Genomic DNA, 19,630 nt, shown 5'->3' with positions numbered 1-19,630 from the left:
TACATCACAATTGATTTAAACTGTACTGTCTCCTATGGATCCCTTCAGCTTCATATTACAGTCCCTGCACTATCCCTGCATTGTCCCTTTCACACTGGAAATTCAGTATTCTCTTTTTCTACAGATCTTCAGCACTACTATCCCTAGTGCAACAGCACTTCCACATCTGTCCCAATTCTCAGCTCATAGTGAAGTAATGGAGGTGACAGCACCGGATAGGGCTTTTAAAGAGCTGTGATTTTACAGGGGATGATCTGTGGATTAGCTGGCTGAACAGAATTATAGGTGATCTCGCATTTCCAGGCATATCATTTTCACCTTGTAACATGTTTAGCTACCATTTTAGGGAAAATAAAATAAAAAAATAAAGATTTATTACAACGAAGAAAATTCGGATTAGTGTAGAAACAATTTTTTTCTAAACTTTGGATTGAATTCCACTTCGGATGCCTTGATGTTCTCAACCCTAATGCTCAACACTAATGATTATACAGGTGAAACTCGAAATATTTGAATATTGTGCAAAGTTCATTTATTTCTGTAATGCAGCTTAAAAGGTGAAACTAATACATGAGATAGACTCATTACATGCAAAGTGAGATATGTCAAGCCTTTATTTGTTATAATTTGGATGATTATGGTTTATAGCTTATGAAACCCCAAAGTCACAATCTCAGGTACCCTTTGCTCAGGGGATATGGATTAATTAGCTGACTAGAGTGTGACACTTTGAGCCTAGAATATTGAGCCTTTTCACAAAATTCTAATGTTAAGCTGCATTAATGCAATTCCTTTTAATTTGCATTACTAAAATAAATGGACTTTTGCACAATATTCAAATTTTTTTGAGTTTCACCTGTATAATATGAAGTCACCTTTGCAAAAAGTCAGTTTGTGACATTTCTTTTGTCTAAAATATTCCAAAATCAACTGTAAATGGTGATATTTCAAAGTGGAAGCATTTAGGAACCATGGCAACTAAGCTCAAGTTATAGAACTCTGTTGCCAAGTACTGATAAGCATAGTGTAAAAACGTTGCCAGCATTTTACTGACACTAATAACTGCAGGGTTCTATCCTCTGCATGCAAGCCTTATACATCACCAAGCACAATTCCAAGCATCAGATGGAGTGTGAGTTGTGTTGAGCTCCCCACTATTGATCTCTGAAGTGGTAGAAACATGTTCTGTGGAATGACATATCATATTTCTCTATCTAGCACCCGGATGGATGAGTCTGGCTTTGGCAAATCTCAGTAGAACATTACCTGTCTGAATGTGACACATTTATTGATGGAAGCTCATAAAAGGAAAGAAAGTATAAAAATACAAGTTTACCTCTTTTTAAATTAACTCCTGGTTTTGGCTTTCAAGACTGCATTAAAAAACCTGAACCTCAATCAAGAAACCTAAACTTCAGTCTATCAATGCATTTTAGACATTTGTATGCTTCCAACTTTGTGTGAATGCTATTTTCCAGCATGACTGGGCTTTAGTGCACAAACAAAAAGTTTATAAAGGCATGGTTAGGAGAATTTGTTGTTTCTATATATAGAGTTAGTGCTATGAACATTAAGAGGGTATACCCAAGTATTGGAGACACCCTGTGCATTTATGTGTTATTTAGCCTCTCTTTTTGAAATGTTTCGGCCAGGTTTCAAACTCAAAACCTTCTAAATTAATGGCAAGAACCTTAACCACTGAGCTATAGAGCTCAATGTTAAGCTGCTGCAGAAAACTGTCATAGTAGTTTCTCATGTATTAGTTATTCATATACAGCAATTGCAGTAATTGTAAAAAATGTATGGCACAAAATAAATATGTAATTACTAAAAACATATACAGTACACACCAAAAGTTTGGACACACCTTCTCATTCAAAGAATTTTCTTTATTTTCATGACTATGAAAATTGTAGATTCACACTGAAGGCATCAAGACTATGAATTAACACATGTGGAATTATATACATAACAAAAAAGTTTGAAACAACAGAAAATATTTCATATTCTAGGTTCTTCAAAGTAGCCACCTTTTGCTTTGATTACTGCTTTGCACACTCTTGGCATTCTCTTGATGAGCTTCAAGAGGTAGTCACATGAAATGGTTTTTACTTCACAGGTGTGCCCTGTCAGGTTTAATAAGTGGGATTTCTTGCCTTATAAATGAGGTTGGGACCATCAGTTGCGTTGTGGAGAAGTCAGGTGGATACACAGCTGATAGTCCTACTGAATAGACTGTTAGAATTTGTATTATGGCAAGAAAAAAGCAGCTAAGTAAAGAAAAACGAGTGGCCATCATTACTTTAAGAAATGAAGGTTAGTCAGTCCGAAAAATTGGGAAAACTTTGAAAGTGTCCCCAAGTGCAGTCACAAAAACCATCAAGCGCTACAAAGAAACTGGCTCACATGCGGACCGCCCCAGGAAAGGAAGACCAAGAGTCACCTCTGCTGCGGAGGATAAGTTCATCCGAGTCACCAGCCTCAGAAATTGCAGGTTAAAAGCAGCTCAGATTAGAGACCAGGTCAATGCCACACAGAGTTCTAGCAGCAGACACATCTCTAGAACAACTGTTAAGAGGAGACTGTGTGAATCAGGCCTTCATGGTAGAATATCTGCTAGGAAACCACTGCTAAGGACAGGCAACAGCAGAAGAGACTTGTTTGGGATAAAGAACACAAGGAATGGACATTAGACCAGTGGAAATCTGTGCTTTGGTCTGATGAGTCCAAATTTAAGTTCTTTGGTTCCAACCACCGTGTCTTTGTGCGACGCAGAAAAGGTGAACGGATGGACTCTACATGCCTGGTTCCCACTGTGAAGCATGGTGGAGGAGGTGTGATGGTGTGGGGGTGCTTTGCCGGGTACACTGTTGGGAATTTATTCAAAATTGAAGGCATACTGAACCAGCATGGCTACCACAGCATCTTGCAGCGGCATGCTATTCCATCTGGTTTGCTTTTAGTTGGACCATCATTTATTTTTCAACAGGACAATGACCCCAAACACACCTCCAGGCTGTGTAAGGGCTATTTGACCATGAAGGAGAGTGATGGGGTGCTGCGCCAGATGACCTGCCTCCACAGTCACCGGACCTGAAACCAAATCAAGATGGTTTGGGGTGAGCTGGACCGCAGAGTGAAGGCAAAAGGGCCAACAAGTGCTAAGCATCTCTGGGAACTCCTTCAAGACTTTTGGAAGGCCATTTCAGGTGACTACCTCTTGAAGCTCATCAAGAGAATGCCAAGAGTGTGCAAAGCAGTAATCAAAGCAAAAGGTAGCTACTTTGAAGTACCTAGAATATGACATATTTTCAGTTGTTTCACACTTTTTTGTTATGTATATAATTCCACATGTGTTAATTCATAGTTTTGATGCCTTCAGTGTGAATCTACAATTTTCATAGTCATGAAAATAAAGAAAACTCTTTGAATAAGGTGTGTCCAAACTTTTGGTCTGTACTATATATAAAATAATTCCACTGATATATATAAATGCATAACACATAGGAAACTACTGCTAAGATTTTTAGCCCAAATATATTTATAATATATATATAATGCTATAACACAGAGTTTTGTTGCTCAGTGGTTAATGTTCTTGCTTTTGAAAAGTTTCATTTTATTAAAAAAACAAATGGGTCATAACATAAAATATGATCAAATAACATCCATCCACCTCAACCTTTTTAATTTGTGCTACCAGTATTTTTTGTTGGGAAAGGTGGCATCCCTAAAAGAACCCTCACTCCCCACTGCCCCCCATAACTTCTTTATAGTTATGTGTACAGAGATGTGTGGAGGCTCATTTTTTTGCAGGAAAATCTGTTGTTTTTAACAATACCATTTTGGGGTGTGTATGACTTGATCACTTTTTATTCAATTTTTTGGGGAGATGAAGTGATTAAAAAAAAACTGCCATTTTTTCTGTTACATCCTTCTCCATATGGACTAGCTTTTTTTATATTTTAAAAGTGTGGGTGTTTTCGCTTAAAGCAATGCCCATAATTTTTTTTTTGTTTCGTTTTTTATTTTTATTTTGGGGAAAGTGAGTGATTTTAATTTTGAAGTTTGTTTTTATATTTTCAAAACTTTTTTTTTAACTCTTTTTATAATTTTTTGTTAGATCCCCAAATGGACGACAACTTGTAATCATCAGATTGCAGCTTATACAGAATAATTGAAATTGCTCCATTATTCTGTATAGAAATCACTATATCACAGTTCAGTGCTGCCACCTAATGGCCTGAACTGGGATATACTAATAATGAGCCTGGAAACCTTGTACAAGCTATGGCTCATTACTAGAGCAGGGTACTTTCCCCAATCTCCACTGGGCGAAAGTGTTCCTGTACAGGAAGCCTGTGCTTCAGTTTTTTAACACTCTCAAATGTTGCCACAGCATTTGACCATGGCATCTGAGGGGTTAAATAACCAGGTCAGCATTACCACAGATCATGGATATTGGTCGTGGGTGCTTTCTATATGAAACAGCAGGCACCTGGTTGCTATGGTTGCTCCAGAGCGGATGCCATCTTTAAAGACCCAACATGTACCGTACATTTATGGTTGATGCCGGAAAGAGGTTACTGGTCACAATACCAAATTTGTCTAGGACAGAGCTTTGTTTCTGCACAGACTCTTTGAGAGTGAGGGTCTGTGTCTGCCTGCAAGTGGCCGGGTGAGGCGGGTGTATTGGTGTGCAGTGCAGTCCTGGGGTACATGCTGTATGAAGAGGGAGGGGAACTTATTCCTGTGAGGGGGCATGTGGCGTATTCTGGGGCCATGAAGGTTCAGATCTGTGTGTGGGGGCTTTATGGGGTGTAAATCTGTGAGGGAGGGCCGGAATCGACAAAATGAGACTGTGCCCTTGGCCCACTGTACACTAAAGTGCCAAGGAGGGGGGCCACCCTGGGTACAGGTTCTCAGGGGGGTGCAGTGATTGCGCTATGAGCGCTTCCATCAATACAGATAGAAGCGTTCATTGCTGGAGCACAGGGGAGCTGGCGGTCCTTTCATTCACCGCAGCTCATCTCCCTGCGCTCCTTCTCTCCTCCAGGCCAGGCCTAGTGGGGGGCAGGAGGATAGTAGGGAGATGAGCTGTGGTTAGTGAATGAACGGATCGCCGGCTCCCCTGCACTCCAGCAATGATAGGTATGTGAGGGGGCCACTGGGGGATCATTACACTGTGAGGTGGCCAGGATTATAATACTGTGGAAGGGGGCCACTAGGGAGAGTCATTTTACTGTGTGAGGGCCCCTTACACAGTATAATGAGTAGTGCCCCACCATGCAGTATAATGACCCCCAGACTCCCCATTCAGTATTACTGTATACTAACCCAGACTGTCATGTATCATTAGATGACAGGCTTTTGTCCTGGACATCTTTCCCCCTGCATGCTTTTACCTGCTTTATCCTGTGTTGAACACTCCCAGAGCTTCTATCATTGCTGGGAGCTGTTCAACACAGCATCTATGAGGTGGCCAGGAGGGTAGCTATTTAACATGAGAGGCTAGGCGCACGCCCTAATCCCGGCCATCAAAGGTCCTGCTTTGTGTTTAGTGAGCAGATACGGCCACTGCTGCTGGATTGCAGTGGTGGCCATAACCCCTGATAATGAGCAGTATGTCAAGGAATAGAGAATGACATACAGCATGGAGAAGAAGCAAAATGGAAAACCAAACTACAATGGTAAGTTGTTCATAACAGTGTTAGCTTCAACATATGTACCAATGTACGAGGTGAGACGGCCCCTTTAACTAGTAAGGTTTCTTTCTCTCATACAACAAGTCCTGGGTTCAAGACCTGATGGACAATCTGGGAAAAAAAGGTTAATAATCATTAACTATACAAGGGTATACTCAAGTGCTATAAGAACACTGAAGCCCCATGTTGGAGTGACAGCGGGCAACCCGATCAGCAGCTGCATGATTAGGGTGCAGCTGCAGTTTCTGAACGGACGTTCTGGAACATCCATTCAGAAATAGAGAACCACCTCCCGGATGTTTATAGTCAACGTGCGGATGGAAAGTGGTTAATATATACAGCTTTCATATTCTGTTAAAAAAAAAAAACACTTTTGAGGCAATCTACAACATCTGGATTAGTCAGTGTGCAATTTAAGCTAGAAATGCACCCCTCATTTTCTGGGGTTTTGAAAAACACACTTTTTTGTCAAAAAAACTGTATTTTCCTGATCTGCAACTGTTAAATTCAAGTTTAATATATAAAGCTTTCATATTCTGTTACCCCAAAAAAACACTTTTTTGGGCAATCTACAACATCTGGATTAGTCAGTGTGCAATTTAAGCTAGAAAAACACTTTTGTCAAAAAATAATATTTTCAGGCCTTTCAGCATCAGCACGTGTGAATGCTGTCAAATTCAGTTGTTAAACAAACACTCGTTTTGGCACAAAAAATTTAGTTGTCAGCCTTTAATGCAGATGTCATTGTGAGATACACCCTTAATACATTTTGGTTATATTCAGAGATTTTAACTACCACCATTTGGTGCACCAATATTGAATTCAGGCCTACACTGGTTCAGGCTGCGTAAGATACACCCTCTAGATAAAGAGGTTTGATTCAGGCATTTGAAAAACAGCCATTTTGGGCAAATAAATATTTAATTTAAGCCTACACTGGTTCAGGCCCTGTGAGATACACCCTCTACATACAGGGGTTTGATTCAGGCATTTGAAATACAGCCATTTTGGGCAAAGAAATCTTTAATTGAGGCCTAGTCTGGTTCAGGCCGTGTGAAATACACCCTTTACATACTGTCTTTCTTTTCTAATATGAATTAAACACCCATTTAGGGCAAGATCCTAAATTCGAAAAATATGAGGAGAGTGTCAAATAAGGGACGTAGCCCAGGTCGTGGTGCTGCTGGTGGAGCTCCTGTTGCAGGGAGAGGACGTGGTCGATCTGTGCCAGCTACAAGCACAAATAAAACCCCTTCCTCAGGTGTGAGTAGGCGACCAAACCTGCAGCAGTATTTGGTCAGGCCTAATGCGGTTCTACGAATGGTGAGGCCTGAACAAGTACAGTCGATAGTAGATTGGGTTGCTGACAGTGGATCCAGTTCCTTCACATTGTCTCCCACCCAGTCTCCTGCTGAAAGACCACAGTTGACACCTGCAGCCGATGTCCATCAGTCTTTCACCTCACCCCCTTGCAAATCAGTCAAGCAGTCTAAGCCCCAAGTCATGCAGCAGTCTCTTCAGCGACAAGGAAGGCAGTGGTTAAGAGTGGGTGTAAGATGAGGTGGAGGCCGATGAGGTCCTCAACCCCACATGGAATTAAGGTCATGTGAGTAACCTATGTAGTTCGGAGGAAGAGGTGGTGGTCGCACAGAGCCACCAGCACAGCAGAAGTGGGAGCAGGGTGCAAAAGCGGAGCGGCCGTCCTCTAGACAGTATGCCTCCTACTGCCCACCGCAGCAAGGGACTGAGCACACCAAAGCCAGCTCCAAGGAGTTCCCTGGTGTGGCAGTTCTTCAGACAATGTGCTGACGAAAAGACACGAGTGGTTTGCACGCTATGCAATCATAGCCTGAAGCGAGGCATAAATGTTCTCACCCTGAGTACAACTTGCATGACCAGGCATTTAAGTGCAAAGCACGAGCTGCAGTGGAGTAGACACCTCAAAAACCAAGAAAGGTCTCTGGCTCCTCCTGCTTCCTCTTCTGCTGCAGTCTCAGCCTCTTCATCTACCTCTGGAGTGACAGTGCCACCTGCCACCCTGCAAACAGAGGATCCACAATGTCCCACGGATGCGTTCAGCTCTCCATCTCCCAAACGCTGGAGAGAAAGAGGAAGTAACCCCCTACCCACCCACGATCCCTAGCCCTGAATGCCAGCATTTCTAAATTAATGGCCTTTGAAATTCTGTCATTCCGTCTGGTGGAGACAGATAGTTTTAAAGGCCTTATGGCGGTGGCTGTCCCAAAGTATGTTGTGCCCAGCCGCCACTACTTTTCCAGGCGAGCCATCCCTTCACTGCACAACAAAGTAGGGGACAAAATCAGGTGTGCACTGCGCAACGCCATCTGTGGCAAGGTGCACCTGACTCTGGATACGTGGACCAGTAGGCATGGTCAGGGACGTTATATCTCCATAACAGCACACTGGGTAAATGCAGTGGCAGCTGGGACTGAGGCGGATAGCAGTTTGGCACATGTCCTTCCTCCACCGAGGATTGCAAGGCACTTCAGTTTGCCTCCTGTTGCTTCCTCCTCCTACTCTGCTTCCTCATCCTCTACCAGCTCCTCATCTGGTCAGCGTAACACCTTCACCACCAACTTCAGCACAGACAGGGGTAAACAACAGCAGACAGTTTTAAAACATATCTGTTTGGGGCACAAACCCCACACCGCGCAGGAGCTGTGGACGGGCCTTGAACAACAGACCAATGAGTGGTTTGTGCCAGTCAGCCTGAAGCACGGCCTGGTGGTGTGCGATAATGGGCGAAATCTCATAGCAGCTCTGGGACTAGCCGGTTTGACGCACATTCCTGAATTTGGTGGTGCAGAGATTCCTTAAAAATTACCCCAATGTGTCAGAGCTTCTGCATAAAGTGCGGGCCATCTGTGCACGCTGAGTTCTCACCCTGCTGCTGTTCGCCTGTCAGCGCTGCAGCGTAACTTCAGCCTTCCCGCTCACCTCCTCATATGCGATGTGCCCACAAGGTGGAACTCCACCTTGCACATGCTGGCCAGACTGTGCGAGCAGCAGCAGGCAATAGTGGAGTTTCAGCTGCAGCACACACAGGTGAGTCACTCGGCGGAACAGCACCACTTCACCACCAATGACTGGGCCTCCATGCGAGACCTGTGTTCCTTGTTGCGCTGTTTTGAGTACTCCACCAACATGGACAGTGCCGATAAAGCCTTTCTCAGCGTTACTATCCCACTTCTATGCCTCCTTGAAAAAACGCACCTGACAATGATGGAAGAGGATGTGGCACAGGAGGAGGAGGAGGAAGAGGGATAATTTTGTAAGGTTTCCAGCCAGTCATTCCCAATTTGCTCCGAGGGTGGGTTCCTGCATTCACAAACCCAAGGTACACAATTGTCCAGCCAGGGCACAGTTCTGGAGGATAAGGAAGTGGAGGATGAGAAGGAGGAGATGGAGGAAGAGGCACCATGTTCACAGCAGGGTGGCGCCCAGACCAGCTCATGGCCATCATTGGTGCGTGGATGGGGGGGATGCAGAGGACACAGACAATACACCTCCCACAAAGGACAGCTTTTCGTTGCCTCTGGGCAGCCTGGCACACATGAGCGATTACATGCTGCAGTGTCTCCGCAACGACCGCTGAGTTCCCCACATTCTAACTTGTGCTGATTACTGGGTGGCCACGCTGCTGGATCCCAGCTACAAGGACAACATACCATACTTAATTCCGTCACTGGAGCGTGATCGTAAGATGCGCGAGTACAAGCGCACGCTGGTAGATGCGCTGCTGGTGGCATTCCCACCTGACAGCGGGAGCACAGTGGAAGCACAAGGCGAAGGCAGAGGACGAGGAAGAGGTTGGCAACGCAGCTGGGGCACCGCCAGCACCTCAGAAGGCAGGTTTAGCATGGCCGAAATGTGGAAAAGCTTTGTCAGCAAGCCACGACAACCAGCACCACCAGCTGATATGGAACGTCTTAGCAGGAGGCAGCATTTCACCAACATGGTGGACCCGTATGTGTGTACACGCCTACATGTACTGAATGACGGGTCTGCCCCCTTCAACTTCTGGGTCTCCAAAATGGGCACATGGCCTAAGCTTGCCCTTTACACCTTGGAGGTGCTGGCCTACCCTGCAGCCGGTGTATTGTCTGAACGTGTGTTTAGCATGACTGGAGGGTTATATTTCCCAATGTTTTGGGGTGTACCCTAATTTAAAAAAATATAAATACATTTTAAACCAAAAAGCAGTGTAGGCTACCTCCTCCTCCTCCACCGCCACTTCCACCTACACCGCCACATCCACCGCCTCCTCAACCTCCTACTCCATATGGACCTGGTCCTCCTAGATCAAGATTTTTATTTAATTTTTTTATGTATTTTATGTTATTTTAAGTCATTTCCCTATCCACATTTGTTTGCAGAGCACTTGCCATGCTCTTAACCACATTTTGATGACATTTGCAGCCCTCTAGCCCTTTCCATTACTTTTTTAGAGCCATTTTAGTGCTCAAAAGTTCGGGTCCCCATTGACTTCAATGGGGTTCGGGTTCAGGGTCAAGTTTGGGTCCCGAACTCGAACAGTTTTTCCGAAGTGGCCGATCCTGAACATCCAGGTGTCCGCTCAACTCTAATTACTGACAATAAATATACTGACCGAGTGAAGGTGGATGCTCTACAGACAGGATACGTTTTTATGGGGTTATTGTTCTGATGGATCAGAGGAAGGGCAAAATAATCAGTGACATCAACACAAACTTACTGCTGACACCTTCTCAACTCTGTCGGGGGCTCTACTTGTATATGTGTTTAATAGAACATGTTCTGTAGACATCTACAGGTATGTGAAATCAGCTGCAGATGGTGTAAAAGGAGTGCACTTCTTCTTGACGCTAACATTGACCCATAAGGTTGAGTTCACACTTGAGTTATTTGGTCAGCTTTGGCTCCGTAACTGCCCAAAATAAGTGAAATGTGGAGTGATTCTAAGAGTGACGCCTGTCATCTGCATGTCATACTGACTCACTGTATTGTTTCACTACCACAGCAGACTCCCTATGCATGTTACTGCAAGGTACAGTATTCTACACCCCTATAAAGGCTCTCTGTAGCCAGGAAATAGACGTTTTTTGCGCAATTTTTTTTAAATTCTCTCATCTCTAATTATAATACATAAACTAAACTTTGCTACATATAACCAGCTGTGTTTAACTTTAGAAATCTTTGAAGAAAGCAGAGATACTGTCTGTCATTACAGTTTAGAAATATTCTGCTTTTCTCATGCTGTTTTCAATCACTGATGCTGTTATAAAACCCTAACTTATGCAGTATTTGATATTCAAAAGGCTTGTTTTGTGGATAGTTTGATAGACCTTTCTTACTATGCTAATATTAAAGTTTTAGGTATGCATATCTACACTATCACTAGGTATTTGTTCAGTATGTGGTTGTATAATGGTTGCAATATTTCATGTAAAACTGCTCTATTTATATATTTTTTTTACATCAAGCAGTACATTTCTTTCATAGGAAATGGTATGTTTATTATCAGAAATGATTTAGTTATATGCTAGATCAGTTGTTAACCACTTCCAGACCAGGCCATTTACCTCCTTCCTCACCAAGCTTAAGTTTGTGAATCTGATATACTGTATGTCATTTTATGTGGCAATAAATGTGGAATGCTTTATTTAGGCTACTTTCACGCTAGTGGCAGGACGGATCCGACAGGCTGTTCATCCTGTCAGAATCGCCGTGCCGCCGGACCGCCGCTCCGTCCCCATTGACTATAATGGGGGTGGAGCTCCGGTGCAGCACAGCAGTGCACGACAAAAGGCCGCCAGACTAAAAGTACTGCATGTTCAACTTTTTAGTCCGGCGGCCTCTCATCGTGAACTGCCGTGCTGCGACGGAGCTCCGCCCCCATCCCCTTTATAGTCAATGGGGACAGAGCGCTGCACGGCGAAATAGCGGCATCGAAATAGCGGATCTGTCCTGCCGCTAGTGTGAAAGTAGCCTTATCCAAACTATTATAAGACAGTTGTGACACATTTTGTGACACATTGTCATGTAAATGGTAAATTGACTATTTTCTGTATTCAAATCTCTTCGCTATTGAAACAGATGGTGTTACCTCATAAAGTACTTACTAATTAACATTCACCATATCTAATTTGGTAATATTATTTAAATTTATTTAGAACGTAAGAAGATTTCAAATTTTTTAAGCATTTTTTTTTTCATTTTCAAGAAACTTTTCAAAATCAACTTTTTGAACGAATAGTTCAGTTCTGAAGTCACTTTGAGGAGCTTACATAATAGAAACCACCCATAAATTATGCAATTTTAGAAACTACACCCCTCAAACTATTCAAAACTGGTATTAGAAATTGTGTTAACCCTTTAAGTACTCTACAGGAATCAAAACAAAATAGAGGTAACATTTCAAAATTTCCCTTTTTTTTTGCAGAGTTTCCACATTAATCCATTTTTTTCCTGTAACACATTAAGGGACAACAACAACACAAACTTTTCTTATTCATTACCCTGATTCAGCGGTTTACAGAAACACCCCATATGTGGTTGTTACCTGATGTATGGGCACAAAGCAGGGCTCATAATGCAAGGAGAGCCATATGGTTTTAGGAGGGCAGATTTTGCTGGAATGGTATTTAGACACCATGTTGCATTTGAAGTCATCCTGAGGTACCCACACAGTGAAAAACCCCAAAGAGTGACCATATTTTGGAAACTACCTCACTTGAGGAATTTTAAGGGCTGTAATGAGCACTTTGACCCAATAGGCATTTCATAGAATGTATAACACTTGGCTGTGAAAATGAAAATGGTACTTAAGGGTGGGTTCAGACCTGAGCATTTTACAGCGCGTTCTTACGCGCTGTAAAACGCTCAACAGGCAAGAACCAATGATTCCCTATGGGAATGGTTCTCACCTGAGCGTTTTACAGCGCGTACGATCGCGCTGTAAAACGCCCAACGCCCCAAGAAGTACATGAGCTTCTTTGGGGCGTCTTGTCGCACGTTCCCGTACATAGACTTCAGCCGGAACGCGCGACAATGGGCGTTCGCTTGTCTCTGTATGCGCGATTACAAACGCCCGTACAATGGCGCATACAGAGCACTCCATCGCGAACGCTCAGGTCTGAACCCAGCCTTAGGCTCAAACTTTCTTATCCACAAGGGATAACAGGTGAATATCACCCCACAATTTGCTACACATTTAATCTTGAATACAGAAGTAGCCCATTTGTGGTCCTATACTGCTGTTTAGGGACACACCAGGACTCAGAAGGGAAAAAGCAGCATCTGGATTTTCTAACAGAGAATTTGTTAAAATGGTTTTTAAGAGCCATAGCTTTTTATTATTTTTCGTTGCTGTTAGATTGCTTACTTTTTGCGGGACGAGTTGTAGTTTTTATTGGCAACATTTTGAGGTATATTTTACTTTCTGTTTGCTTTTTATCTAATTTTTTAAGAGATGAGGAGGGCAAAAATTTAAATTCTATCAGTGTTTTTTATTTTTTATGAGGTTCACCATTTGGTATGCATGATATGATAACTTTACTCTGCAGGTTGAAACAATTATAGCAATACAAAATTTACATACAGTAGTTTTCTTTATGTTTTGCAACTTTTGCTTAATAAAATCTCTTTATATTAAAAACCTTTAACGTTTTTACTTTTCTGCCAATGTAGATTTCTGGTGGTTTGCAGGATCATACTTTTTATCTGTACCATTTTTGGGTGCATAAGACAAAAAGATGACTTGATATTTTTTTGGGAGGCAAGGTAATAATACAGCTGTTTTTGCGCAATTTTTATTTATTTATTTTTACAGTGTTCACTTGATGGTGTAGATTATGTCATATTTTTATATAGCCAGTTGTTATGATTGTGGCGATACCAAATATGTCAATTTTTTTTAAGTTTTACAAAATTAGAAAATTTTTGGGGAAAAAAAAAGAATTGTGTTTTGTGTTGCCAGTTTCTTACAGCCATATTATTTTTTTTTTATTCTGTCTATGGTCTTGTGTGAGGGCAATTTTTTTGTGGGAGGTGACGTTTTCATTGGTAGCATTTTGGGGTACATATGACTTCATATCTCCAAATATTATATTTTTTAGGAGACAAGGTAATAAAAAATAGCTGTTTTGGCATCATTTAATTTTTTTTTACAATGTTCACCTTATGGGATAGATCATGTTATATTTTTATAGAGTTGTGTGTTACTGATGCAGCAATACCAAATATATCTATTTTTTTCTTTCTATTTTTAAATGACAATTGGGGAAAAGGGTGCTTTTTTACATTTTAAACAAAATTTTTTATAAAACACTTTTTACAGTTTTTATTTTATTTTAAAATTGTGTCCTCCCCATAAGGTCATACAAGACCTCTGAGGGACACTTAACATTATACTATGCTGTATAGCCTCACTGCAGGGCTGATCGAGGTCTAACGAACACCTGGCAGCTCCCCCCCCCCTTCCCCAGAACATGAAGCATATTGCTTCTTTAGCTTTATACACAGCGCTTATTCAGCGCTGTATATACATCAATATAGCAGGCAGGGACACAGAGATACGCTCCCTGACTTCTCTATAGGGTGCCCTGCTGTCACTAAAAGCAGGCCCTCCACTCAGCAGTTGCATGATAAATCCCAACCCCCAGGACATTGAGGGTCAATGGGCGTTTGGGAAATGGTTAAAAGAATATTCATCACTACCTATAGGGAATTGTATGACAGTCTATAATTCATAGAGTATTTACATTTGCAAGCTACAAACATGCATGCAGAAGTTTTTGAAGTTTTTTCCAGAATTACTATGTTTTTTTAACAAATATTCTCATTTAGTTACTTACTTCATGTATATCTTCCCTATGCCTTTCTTCAATTTGAACTCCCTGACCTATTTTTACCATGTAAACAAATCCATTCCTGTTGGTATATACAACCAAACTTCTCATTTATCTTACGCAGCTTCAGCACCTCCCCTAGCAATGGTTAACTAGATGGTTTTAAGAAATGAGTTCATATCTACACATACCTGTTGAAGACACACTTTTAAACAGGTTCTTGTAGAAGAAGAGCTGCTCTTTTCAGTGACTCCCCAATCTGGCTGAGAAAGATTATTTTTCTATTGCCTCCATATACCCTAAAAAGTCCTGTCAGTCTCATGAAGACATTACACTGCCTAATTTTTGAATAATTTTATACTTTATTTTCTTTTATACAGTGATGTTGGCAATACTTTTGTAACATCATCACCCGTAATAATCATTCTAACGTAATGCTGTCGCAGAGTTTACTTTGACCTCTCCATTTATAGTACTCTATGTTACACCATTAATTTTGCATTGTGAATCACATATATCTGAACAAATTATAACAATTTAAATTTTTACCTGATTTTATCTCAATAGAAAACTGTGGTTGTCCTTGTAAAATGCTGTAAACCAACCGAGCATTATTTCCATTTGTAGGATCGTCTTTATCTGTAGCTATTACTTGAGTGATGTATGTGCCTATAGACAAAGGTAAACATGATGGATAAATGTAAATCTTTCAATTTCAAAAACGGCAACATTCAAAATATATTGTGCTTAAGACAACTGTATGTCTTTTCAAGAGGTCAAACACATTGAAATGGTAAAAGTACATATACAATACTATGTGTACTTGGCAACCTCTAATGTTAAATATCAACCAAATGTCATTGCGGAATAAATACATCCTGAGAGTACTTATGCAGAGTATTATACTGTAAAGATAATAGCTACAGGATATAACATATGGGCCTACACTTTCAATTGAAGTAGAGAGTACTTGCCATGGAAATCTTGACATAAGCAGTAGTTTATTCAATCATTTTATAAAAGCACTGAGCCTTAGTGAGAATCGGAAGAAGTAATCCAATCTGCCTATGATTGCAAATGGTGATTAATCATAGACAACATATGTCATAAGAAAGAAAGGAAAACATAATCATTTTCCTATTCAAAATGTGGCAAATGCACCACTTAAAAGAACATGAAATGTATAGCATGAATTCACTGAAAGCAAGATAAAATGCAGTCGCATGGTACATAAAGGATATACAAAAACACAAACAGCCCTTTGTAAATCCACAATTGTGTATCTATGCAAAAGATTGCACCTACCTAACGTTTTTGGCAGGGTTTTTAATTTATATATTTTGTCATGGGAAAAAACAGCATATATATAAAAAATAAAAAAATAAAAACCACTGTGCTTAAATCCCTTGAAAAAATTGTTGAAAATAAATTCTGGAAAATTGCTCTATATGAAACCATCACGCTAGGGAAAGACTCGTACAAGATAGTCATAAATTGTGAATGTTGCCAGCTAAATAGCCTCTATGGGGGAGGAGGGTGCTTGCACCTATTAGTGATAGTACTTGCACTACCTATCTATTTGAGCATTACTTTCTGAGATTACAGTGGCTACACTAAATTTACCCCTTACAAAAAAAATTGTAAATTTCCAGTCTATAGTGCAGCTCTTTTGTAACACATCAGGTGTTGACTCCTAAGGTCAATATCTAAGTAACGTCTCCTCCACCACCTTCACCCTTTCACCCCTTAACCCTAAATAAGGATCTGATGTCCGCTGTCGGGGAATCACCGGGCCACTCACTACCTCTTGGAGTAGTCTCTGTCCAGTAAGAGCATTGCATGGTACCAAGGGAAAAATGGACAAGCCTAAGTCAGTAGAGCCAGAGTAGATTGAATCCAGTTAGCAGGCCAAAGATTGGTGCAGGCAGCACAGATTATATATGACAAACAGGGCAAGGACAGGCAGAACTGGTTCAATATGGTAAATAGGAAAAAGTCAGGTATGGAAATTCAACCAGTAATAACTTTGCATGGGACTCACCTTCACACAGTAATGAGAAGCTAGAAAACTTATTTTTTATTTTTTTTATCAGGAATCCCCTTGTACAGTGAAAAGTGCCTTAAAGAGAACCTGTCATGTGTTTATCACCCCATCAACAAACTAGCCCTTATTATAATTACTAATTATAATAGTATATTCCTCCCCCTTTTTTTACATTAGTAATATAGTACCTTTGCATACCTCGTTATTCATTTTCCCGCCAATTATTAAAATGAACGAATAGCGTCACAAATCAGTCCCCATTTTTCATCATTTTATTATCTACAGCTCTTTTTTTATTTTTCTTGTGTCTCCAAAGTCTCATTTCAAATCCTGCGCATGGGCGCATTAACGCCACTCTCCCGGCCTTCTTTCTTATACAACGCGCATGTGCAAGTTATTTTCCTTCCCGAAGCGTCAACTTGTTGTTTTGTCACACCAATAACTCCCGCTTTTACTGGTTTACCGGAAATGAGGATAGACTGTGCCAAAATATAGCCGGCGCATGCACAGTTTACTTTATGATGTTTGAATGGGCATCATTACATTAGTCAGACAGTGCTCATGTGCGGAATTTAGAGCATCTGAACAAGTGAATAAGAGAGTGGCTACAGTGCTAAATAGAATAAACGCTGGACTCAAATCAAAGTAATGCGTCACGCTGGACTCAAATCAGCTCATTAGCATGCGGTGTGTGGCTTCTTTGCATGTATATTATGAGGCTAAGCGGTTGTCGCACCACTAAGTGAATACATCTAAGGCACTTTTTAATAGTTAATAATTGTATATAATGAGTTATATTCTAATCAAATACCCACATGGCATTTTATTTTATTTTTTATTTTTTTTATCCTGGGAAGGCTAGCCATAGGTTGGGAATGATTAAGACACACAGGACACATGCACAATGGTCCTATAAGAGCCAGAGGAGGCACACCCATCCTAAGAGCAGACAGAGGGACTACAGGTAGGAAAAGGAAGTCCATAGCCCAGTGTGGAGTGGACAACAAGCAGAACACTATTCTGGCAGTCCTGCCTGCTGAGAAGGAGCAGATAAATGATGGTGGTCATGGACTGCTGACATTACAGAGTGGGGAGACAGGTGAGCGCTCCAGCAGCCATGCCTTTTGGGATTAAGGATATGCCAGTAGGCACAGAACAGGAATATTACATCTTAAATAATGTGTGTTTACATTCATTCCTTTTTATGTGGGTTCCCGAACCTATATTCCAAAAACTTTGCTGGTGATTTGGCTTCTTATGGAAATGTATATTCAACATATAAATATATTTATGTATAAAAAATCGTCTGAACTGTAACTGCAATGGACCTCATAGACCGGGTCAAGCAGTCAATATGCTACATTCAAATTTCCTTGCACTCACATAATGTTATGCTTCGTAGTACTGAAGCAAAGCACTGATAGATCAGTTTGTGCTTCTTCTTGATGAAAGGAGGCATCAGTTGCTGTGAACACATAGAGGGAGATTTATCAAAAGAAACCTGGCTTAGTTGCTAATAGCAACCAATTGGATTGATCCTTTAATTATTCAAAAGAGCTCTGAAAAATATTTGGAATTGTTGCTATGGACAGCTAAGCCAGTTTTGCTTTGCACCACTTTTGATAAATTTCCCCCGTACAGCTTTAATTGGCAACTTCTAATGATGTTGGCATGGGTGGCCATATTGCAGATTTCCTAGCATGAAGAACTGACGACTGATTTAGATGCAAAAAACCGAGTCACCAATTTTGGCAACTCTTTTTTTTGTAAGAAAGTTCCCAGACAAGATGATCTGAGGGGGTCTTACTGTATGAACTTCTAGCAATCAGATGCGGAGAACTCAGGAAAAAGTTTTTCTCTCTCTCTGCAGCACTATCGTGTATGGAGCTGTGAATACATTGTCAAAAGCCCATAAAGGCTCAATGAAAATGGGTAATGGATCTTTCTAGGAATGAAATCTTTAGTTTATGAACAATCTTTCTTTGAATGAAAAATCTGTTGTCCAACTATCGGCTGAAAATATTAAACATGGCCAACTTTTTACACTATAATGGTCTGTCATCGGACGGCTAAAACAATTGTTCATTGTTAACCATTTGCCTACTGCCTTACAATTTTACACATAACCCAACGTCTAAAATAGTCAGGTTACATAGTGATCTGCCGGCGGCCTGTGCCGCTGTAGATTGCTGTGACCGTGCTGTCATTAGACAGCTGTGGTCACGGGGAGAAGTGCCCTGGCTGTGATAGATGCTTTCAGCACCCTGCTACAAGGATCTATCACATTTTTAAATGTAAAAGCTGACAGAGAGCACTTTTTCTTATGTACAAGTGCCACCTGTTGGATGTAAAATGAACAGGCTTGACAGTGGCAAAAAGGGTTTAATTCACTGTGGCAGGAAGGGGTTAATTCACTAAAAATAAAAAAATAAGTAAAAAATAATTAATTAATAAAAAATAAGAAAAGAATACAAAATAAATAATGCAGAAAATAAAAAAATAAAAAGTTAGCAATAGCATAGCAGACTACATTCACACCAATACAATCATCCCATCCATTTTTTATTAATAAAAAATATAAATATCCAGGTATTCGTTTTAGCTATATTTTGTATGGCAAGGTTTTTTTTTTCTGTGTAAAATATATAATTGCATATTTAAAAAAATATATAAAACCTTAATATGTTCAAATTTTCCCAAGATGAATACCTTAGGGGAACAACATAAAAAAAAGTCACTTTGAAGGGGCTTGTAACGTCTTGGTGCTGTACAAGATTTTTCTGGCAGCATGGTGCAGCATTAGAACCAGCAATAGTAAAATAGGCCGCTAAAATCCAAAATGCACTCTAGTCTTTTAGAGTGGTGCAGTGGGCCCAGCAAGTAGATAATTTCCATAAATAGCATCCATTTTCAGGGTACAAGCGTACAGAAATGGTTTTAAAAATGTTTTGCTTGAAACCTATTGTAAAAGTTAGAAAAAAAATGAAGAAAGGAAAAATATATATTTTTTCAGAATTTTCACAGTTTTTCCT

The 19,630-nt window shown here is 40.7% G+C and overlaps 1 protein-coding gene across 1 annotated transcript in view; it reads right to left on the bottom strand.

Moving 5' to 3' along the window:
• LOC122938205 (cadherin-19-like) overlaps nucleotides 1-19,630 on the bottom strand; it is a 357,445-nt gene that overhangs the window by 155,365 nt on the left and 182,450 nt on the right. The window contains exon 4 of the mRNA XM_044293570.1: nucleotides 15,104-15,223. Within this exon, the coding sequence (XP_044149505.1) occupies nucleotides 15,104-15,223 (120 nt within the window). The remainder of the gene's footprint in view (nucleotides 1-15,103; nucleotides 15,224-19,630) is intronic.

The sequence above is a fragment of the Bufo gargarizans genome, chromosome 5 (assembly GCF_014858855.1).
Source record: "Bufo gargarizans isolate SCDJY-AF-19 chromosome 5, ASM1485885v1, whole genome shotgun sequence".
Classification (NCBI taxonomy): domain Eukaryota; kingdom Metazoa; phylum Chordata; class Amphibia; order Anura; family Bufonidae; genus Bufo; species Bufo gargarizans.
This window is presented reverse-complemented; position numbering and strand designations above follow the sequence as displayed.